We start from the raw sequence: 7,606 nt of genomic DNA on the forward strand, positions 1-7,606 counted from the left end.
GCCGTGTTGGGTCCTGGTGGAGGGCGTGAGCACTGAGTGTGGCCAGCGCCCCACCGTGCTGAGCTGTGCCAGGCCAGGAGGGGACAGGGACTTGTCTGGGCACGTCTGGCATCTGCACGCGGCTGGCACTGGCACTTCAGTGGTGTCAGGACACAGATGGGGGCTGCTCTGGGGGCACACCTGAACACTGGTGGCAGCTGACACAGGTAGCCCCTATACACGAGTGAGGCACTCAAGTGGCAGATGGGTCGCGGGTGGTCTGTCAGCTCACAGGTGACACATCTGCTGTCCTACACCACAGGCGTTAGCATGGAGGGGCTGCCCAGGCGTGGCTCCTGTTGGGACAGGAACAGTGCCAGCACCTGGGGAGCACCAGGGCATGGGCCGGGGCTGTACACAGAGGGGGTGGCCCACAGCGGCCATGGCGCACCTGGTACAGGGACAGAGACAAGCACAGCACACCTGGCAGAGGCACAAGGACAGGGACAGCCATGGCACACCTGGTAGGGCACAGGGACAGTGATGGACACCAGGGACAAGGACAGCGATGCCGCCCCTGGACCCGTGGCGGCCTCTCCAGACTGTGGGGACACACGGGCCGGCTCGGCCCCAGGAGGGATCCGGGCACACGGGAACGGGTTGTGTCCCACAGGGCCGTGGCGGGGTCGAGCTGGCAAGCAGTGCCTGGGGCGGTGCTGCCGCCAGGGGCCGGTCCCTCCAGGGCCGGGGGCCGGTCCCGCTCGGTCCCTCAGCGGGTCCCGGGCAGGTCCCGACCCCGCTCCCTCCCATGGCGGCGTGCCCTGATCGCTCTCACCTCCTGGCCGCTCGGGGGCGCTGTCCCCAACAAGGGCAGCTGGCGCCGCTCGGCCCCGCGTGCGCCCCGCCGGAAGCGGAAGCGGCGGCGCCTCGTGGTTCCGGCGGAGGCGCTCGGAGCCGCCGCGGCCCGTTCCAGTTCCCGTTCCCGTTCCCATTCCCACTTCAGCTCCTTCCCGGCCCCGCCCAGTTCCCGCTCTTGGCCCAATCTTGATCCCGTTCCGACTTCCTTCCCGGACGCAGCTCCGTTCCCACTCCCGTTCTCGGCCCTCTTCTTAGTCCCGCTCCCGGCCCATTCCCGTTCCCATTTCCGGCCCCCTGCCGATTCTCTGCCCCGCTCGCATTCCCGTTCCTGCCATGGCGGTCCGCGCCAGCTTCGAGAACAACAACGAGCTGGGCTGCTTCGCCAAGCTCACCAACGCCTATTGCCTCGTGGCCATCGGCGGCTCCGAGAACTTCTACAGGTGAGGGGGGCCCGGCCCGGCCCTGCTCGGCCCGCGGCCCCGCGGGGCCCTGACGCGGAGCTTTCTCCTTGCAGCGTGTTCGAGGGGGAGCTCTTCGGGACCATCCCGGTGGTTCACGCGTCCATCGCTGGCTGTCGCATCATCGGCAGGATGTGTGTGGGTACGTGAGGCGGAGGGAGCCTCGGGGGGGACGGGAAGGGGTCTCGGTTCGATCGGAGCCGCACCGGGGACAGTGCCGGGGGACAGAGCCGTGGGGCAGCGCCCCTCGCCCTCGAGGGTTGTTTTAACGCGTCGAGTGTGCGAGGAGAGGGAAGGATGATCTCAAAGGTCATTTCCATCCTGGCTGGTTCTGTGAAGAGACTCGCCCGGAGCCGGGGTGGGGGAGTGTTGGCTCTCGGGGCCCGGGAAGCTCGGCTGCTCCTCGGTGCCCAGGGAGGGGGAGGTATTACCGAGTGTGAGTCAGGGAAAAGCCTTTCACGTGTCTCTGCCTGGTGAGACCCCTTTAGGTCTGACCAGGTTCTTGCTTGTGGCAGTTGTGCTGCCACAGTCACACAAACAGTAGCACTGGGCCTTTTGTAGGGCAGGTGGCATCTGCACAGAGAGTTCCTTGTTAAGTGTCTCAGTGAGAGCCTCGGGGCTCCATTTGTCCTGTTGGAAGAGAGAGCGGGGTAAAGATGGTGCCATTCACCCACACTCTGTCCTTCAGCCTTGTTTTTCATTTCCTGAGGTGCTGCTTATTTTCACATCTCCTGGGCTGAATTCTGGGCTTGGAAGAAATGCACAGAGCAAGAGCAGCTCACGCCGTGTGTGAACAGCAGGGAAGTGCTAACGCACCCTGTGGGAACGTTATTTTCATTCTGTCCAATTTCCTGTTGTCACGTTAGGGAACAGGCACGGGTTGCTGGTGCCGAGCAGCACAACAGACCAGGAGCTGCAGCACATCCGGAACAGCCTCCCCGACTCCGTGCGCATCCAGCGCGTGGAGGAGCGGCTCTCGGCCCTGGGCAACGTCACCACCTGCAATGACTACGTGGCTCTGGTGCACCCGGACCTGGACAGGGTACAGGGCTCTGGGACGCTCCCACGTTCAGAGTGGGGCTGGGAAATGCTGCCCAGGCTGAGGCTGGACTTGTTCCCTGCGGTGCAGAGGTGGTGGATGTGCTTTGGAGAAGGGAGGGAGTGGGGGGTCCTGTGTGTCATGGGGCAGGGCAAGGGGGAACAGCTCCTCACTGACTGAGGGCAGGGTTAGATGGGATGGTAGGAAGAAGTTCTTCCCTGACAGGGTTGTGAGGCTCTGGCACAGGTTGCCCAGAGGAGCTCCAAGCCCCATCCCTGGAAGTGCCCAAGGCCAGGTTGGACAGGGCTTGGAGCAAACGGGTGTGGTGGAAGGTGTACCTGCCCATGGCAGGGGATGGAATGAGATGAATTTTAAGGTCCCTCCAACCCAAAGCACTCTGTGAATCAGTGATCATTGGGTGCAGTTTGCTTTAGGTGCATAAAATTGGGTGAAGTGTATATGGGTCTAATCAGTAGCATAAGGAGGAGTGCAGTGAGGAACACAGAAGGAGTTACAAGCTACAGCTGAGTGAGCCAGAGCATGTCATAGCTCAAAGAGACCATGGATGTGCATCATTACAGGGGTCTGAAAGAAAAATAGAAGGTTCTTGTATGAGAGTTTAAAATAAGGGAAGAGGAGACAACATCATTCTATTTTATGCCTGAGAACAGGTGCCTTAACACTATTGAGAGACGTGCTGTGTGACTGCAGGTCCTGATAGTGTTTGCTTCCAGCTTGTGCTAAGGAATGGGACTTAGTGGCAGGAGTGCAAAGGGAAAAATAAGGGAATGGGAGAAGGCTTTGCACTATATGTTTTTAAAAAGTGCAAAAAGTAATGTAAGATGTCCAGAGAAAGAGAAATCAAAATAATTCACAGTGAAATTTGGAGAGGAAGAAAGTTGTTAGAGTTATGAGAAGCATAAGACCATTTTGTCCCAGTGGTTTGGGAGCAAAGAGGACTGGTTTGCTGAGAATTGATACAAGTGATGTACTGCCAACAGAGGGGGTGGGATTTGAGCACTTCCCAGCAAAGCCACGAGGTTGTGTTTACAGTGACACAGGAAGCTGGGAACGTGTGGAGTGTGGAGCTTGGCTGTGTGTGTTACTGTGACTGGGTTGCACTGGTCTGTGCAGTGTGGGAGGCTCCCACCTGAGGGCTGTGTGCAGGAATAGCTTGACTTCCCACTCCATAATTTGGCTGAAGGCTTTATCCTCCTTCCATTTGCAGGAGACAGAAGAGATCCTGGCAGATGTGCTGAAGGTGGAAGTGTTCAGACAAACAGTAGCAGACCAGGTGCTGGTTGGGAGTTACTGTGTTTTCAGTAACCAGGGAGGAATAGTACACCCCAAGACTTCAATCGATGACCAGGATGAGCTGTCTTCTCTGCTGCAGGTCCCACTCGTGGTAAGGCCTTTGTGGAGTGTTTGCTCCTCCCATTCCCTCCCAACTCAGGTGCAATGTTTCTCCAGCTCAGGGGCTCCCAGATACTGTTTTTCTGTGAAGTGATTTTGAGTGGGAGGTGAGGAGAAGACTTAAACCAAGTCTTCCAGACAGTTTCCTGTCCTTCCTGAGTCTGAATAAGCTGCTCAGGGCTTTTAGCTGCCCTCTGAAATGTTGCTGTGCTGGGATTGTGCACATTGTGCAGATACAGAACGTGAGACTGTTTGTGGTTTGGCTGAAGCCAGTTGCAGCATCCCATGAACTCTCTCCCTTTGGTCAGTCCCCAAGCCCTCAGCCCTGGAAAGATCCTTAACTACTTACCATAGAGTTAGCCATCCCAAAGGGAAAAACACTCCCCCACGGACTTGTTGTCGCAACTTCCTCTGGTTTCTCCTTCCCCTGTTACTGGCTCAGCATCCCTAGTGGCCACCTCCCTACCCCTGGGGACCAGTCTCCTCTGCCCAGCCCTTAGCTCTGCCCCCCACCCCTTCCCCTTTATGAGCTGCCTGCTCCACATGGTTCATCCTCTTTTCCCGGGGTTTGCTCTTCAGCATGCTGTTATCCTGCTGGAATAAAACCTTGCAAAAGAGCCTTTCTTGCCTCTGTTGCTGAGCCATCTGTGGTGAGTGTTGAGTGGAGGTTTGACTGCGTTGCCTGAATGTTAACTCAGCTTGCCTTTCGACAGGAGAGGCTCGCTGGGGATAAAAATAGGCAGCAGCATCTACCATTCTAACACCTGCATTTTTAGCCAGTGTTTGAAAAGATGAAGTAAGAAACTCCTTTGCCTGCTCAGTTGGATGTGTGAATGCTGTTATTCTTCCTGCTCCTTGGATTCTCTGTCACTGAATGCCACCCCAGTTTCTCACAGGAGGGTAAAGGCTGTTCATTAGTCATTTCATCTGACACCTTCAGAGCTTTGCTGGTGGCAGAGTTGCTCTCTCAAGCAGTGTGGGCTGAGCCCCCCAGCAAAGAGCAGTGCCAGGGCGGTGTGAGGAGGGGCTGTGCCAGGGCAGTGTGAGGAGCTGTGCCAGGGCAGTGTGAGGAGCTGTGCCAGGCAGTGTGAGGGGCTGTTCCAGCTCTGTCTCACGGCTGCTCTGTCCGGCAGGCAGGGACAGTGAACCGCGGCAGCGAGGTGATCGCAGCGGGGATGGTGGTCAACGACTGGTGCGCCTTCTGCGGGCTGGACACCACCAGCACCGAGCTCTCTGTCATCGAGAGCATCTTCAGGCTCAACGAGGCTCAGCCGAGCACCATCGCCACCAACATGAGGGATTCCCTGATTGACAGGTAGGGAGGATCCACCTCCAGGCAGAGTCGTGGTCAGAACAGACAAGATTTTGTTATAAAAGCAGCTGGTTCCACAGTTAATCTATCTGCTTTAATGATAATTTCTTCACTTCCTCTCCCCTTTTGTTGGTTACTGGCAGCAATTACTCATTGGGTTATGGAATATGCTGTTGTAATGAGAATCCTTTTTGTGAGAACTAACATCTGTTTCAGCTGGCAGATTTTCTTTCCTAACTGTTCAATGCTCAGCTATGGCATGAATGGGGTTTTTTTAAAACAAATCTTATTTTAAAAGTTTAAATACCAGTGACTTCGCTTGTCATCTTGGCTTTTGATCACTGTAGTTATTTGACTGTTATTTCAAATGCTAGCTGTAACCATTTCTGGAGCCAGAAAGATTGTGGAACTTGTCAGCTGCTGCTGCCATAAACCTCTTGCATTTAAAACTGCTAACTTGAATTTTGCTTAAGCCTTTTTGTTAAAGGCTTTGTTCAAGTTACTTTTTAATGTGAGGCAGACGTTGTTTTCCATCTGGAGTGATAATGATATGAGACCTTCCCCATTAATTAATATATGGAAATATTTTTCATAAGCAAATGTTTTTACATTTAGGCAGAAGCATAGACAAATGTCCTGTGGGAACTTATTTTGGGCCCTGAGTTGCAGCCCTGAGCACCACTGATGTGGTGCTGGAAGTGTGTTCCTGAACTTCCTGAGCATTGTAACTTGGTTGCTGAGTTCTCAGCCACAATCTGGGAATTGTTTATGGCATAAGGAGTTCCTTCAGTGGAAAACCCTTTAAATTATTCTTTGCCCTGTTACACTTTGGGTACAAAGTCTTGATGTCTCTGAGCATATCAGAGCTGTAATTAAACCTGCTCTGAGCTGTAGATCTTTACCTGGGCCAGGCTGAATGTGCATTTTGCCTTTGCCAGCCTGAGAGGTCTGATCCTGTGCCTGGCTGTTAGCAGCCACAACATCTTGCTTCCCTCTTTCATAGGTCCTTTCCTAGGAAGGGAAATTTCTTCTGGGCCTTTGTAGTGGGAAGGTGAGAGCTGACTGAAGCTGTTATTTTGAAATGCCTTCTGCATTCTGGCACAACTAAACCTTCTTTCTGTTTTGTCTTTTAGCCTGACATGAGCAGTGTTGGTTCCTACGTCCCAGAAAGCTCCTAAGGAGTGAAGTTTTGAGCTGCACTTTGGATCACAGACATCCAGACCTTCTGATGATGTTTCTGCAGGCCTGGCCCAAAGGAGAGGCTACAAAACCAAATTTTTGTCATCTTTTTTAAACTGTTACCACAAAAACTGACAAATAACATGCATAAGATACAAATAAGGAATGCTCTCTATCCCTTCGCTCAGTTCTTCAGCTCTGCTTTCTGGTTCTGTGATGCCAACTGAGCCCCTCAAATTACCCCACAGTATTTACTCTTGTGGCTCTTGGATGTTGATCACTAGAGATTATTTTGCCTTAAGTCTTGCACCAGTGTCCTGCTGCACAGAGTTTGTTTTGGCACTACATGTGCTGCCCTCTCTTTCCACACTCCTGCTTGAGTGGTGTTTCTGCTCTAGGTACGTGTAAGACCCCTTTGTATGTCCAGTACCAAAAATACAGTAGTTTACTTGCCACAAAATAATTCAGAAATCATCACCTGCTCATATGCCCTGACTTCCAGCTGTTCCCATGGGATGGTGATTCTGAAATTATCAGCTTGGATAAAAACTGGAGTTTTTCAGTGTCAATCCAAGGGCTTTTAACAATAACAGCCTGGGAGTCCCTGGACCAGTGTTTGATCTGGTGTCACCTGTGCTGCTTCTGAGACACCTGCAGGAGAGGGCCCAAAAGGCACATTTGCCAATAGGCTAAATTTGTCCTGCAGGAGTTCACCTCCTACAATGGGAAACTCTTGGAAATCAGCAAATCCCAATAGATTTGGACCACCTTATCTGGAGTTACCTTGGAGACAAAGGTTAAATGGCATGGTTCTTTCTGAGCAGTCAATCAGTCAAAGGCTACAGATTTGGGAGCTTCCTCATGAAGAGCTCTGCCTGAGCCAGATGAAAGCAGCTGTAGGTGCTACTTTCAGGCAGAAGATTGTAATCTCTCTACACAGCTGTTGCTCAGTGATACCTCATTTCAGTTGCTTTCCTGCTTGTCCATTAAGGGTACACTGAAGGCATAGAAGTGCCTCCATTTCTCATCCTGAGGGTAAGAGGAAGCTCTTACTTGTCTCCACACTGGAGCAAGCTGCCTTGTTCTCAGCTGAGTTCTCTTGGGGAATGATGACCTGTGGGCTGTATGGACAGAGCTCTTTTCAGCCCAGGTGCTTTGGGCTTTGTAGAAAATTGAGTAAATTTCCATTTTTGTTTTACTGTCTGGATGTTCAGGAAAGGCTTTGTAAGATTTGGCTGATAAAAGGTTACTCCTTCAAAATAAAGATTGCCATGATCATCTGTGATCAGATACCAGCCCTTTAATATGCACCACCTGTCTTGGCCCTGACTCCAGGTCTCCTCTCAGCCTGTCTCAGTATTTAGTGAG

The 7,606-nt window shown here is 52.9% G+C and overlaps 1 protein-coding gene across 1 annotated transcript; it reads left to right on the plus strand.

Annotated features, from left to right (window-relative positions):
• The first annotated feature begins 894 nt into the window (after positions 1–894).
• EIF6 (eukaryotic translation initiation factor 6) lies at positions 895–7,528 on the plus strand. Its single transcript, XM_009098768.4, has 6 exons — positions 895–1,277; positions 1,352–1,437; positions 2,162–2,337; positions 3,563–3,739; positions 4,881–5,062; positions 6,193–7,528. Exons 1-6 carry the CDS (start codon positions 1,171–1,173, stop codon positions 6,200–6,202), a joined length of 738 nt encoding a protein of 245 aa, XP_009097016.1. The 5' UTR covers positions 895–1,170; the 3' UTR covers positions 6,203–7,528.
• Positions 7,529–7,606: the final 78 nt, after the last annotated feature.

This window comes from Serinus canaria, chromosome 20 (genome assembly GCF_022539315.1).
Source record: "Serinus canaria isolate serCan28SL12 chromosome 20, serCan2020, whole genome shotgun sequence".
NCBI lineage: Eukaryota > Metazoa > Chordata > Aves > Passeriformes > Fringillidae > Serinus > Serinus canaria.

Coding starts and splice junctions, on each gene's coding strand:
- EIF6 (XM_009098768.4), top strand. CDS start 1,171: ATGGCGGTCCGCGCCAGCTTCGAGAACAACAACGAGCTGGGCTGCTTC. Junction 1,278..1,351: donor GGCTCCGAGAACTTCTACAG/GTGAGGGGGGCC, acceptor TTCTCCTTGCAG/CGTGTTCGAGGGGGAGCTCT. Junction 2,338..3,562: donor TGCACCCGGACCTGGACAGG/GTACAGGGCTCT, acceptor TTCCATTTGCAG/GAGACAGAAGAGATCCTGGC.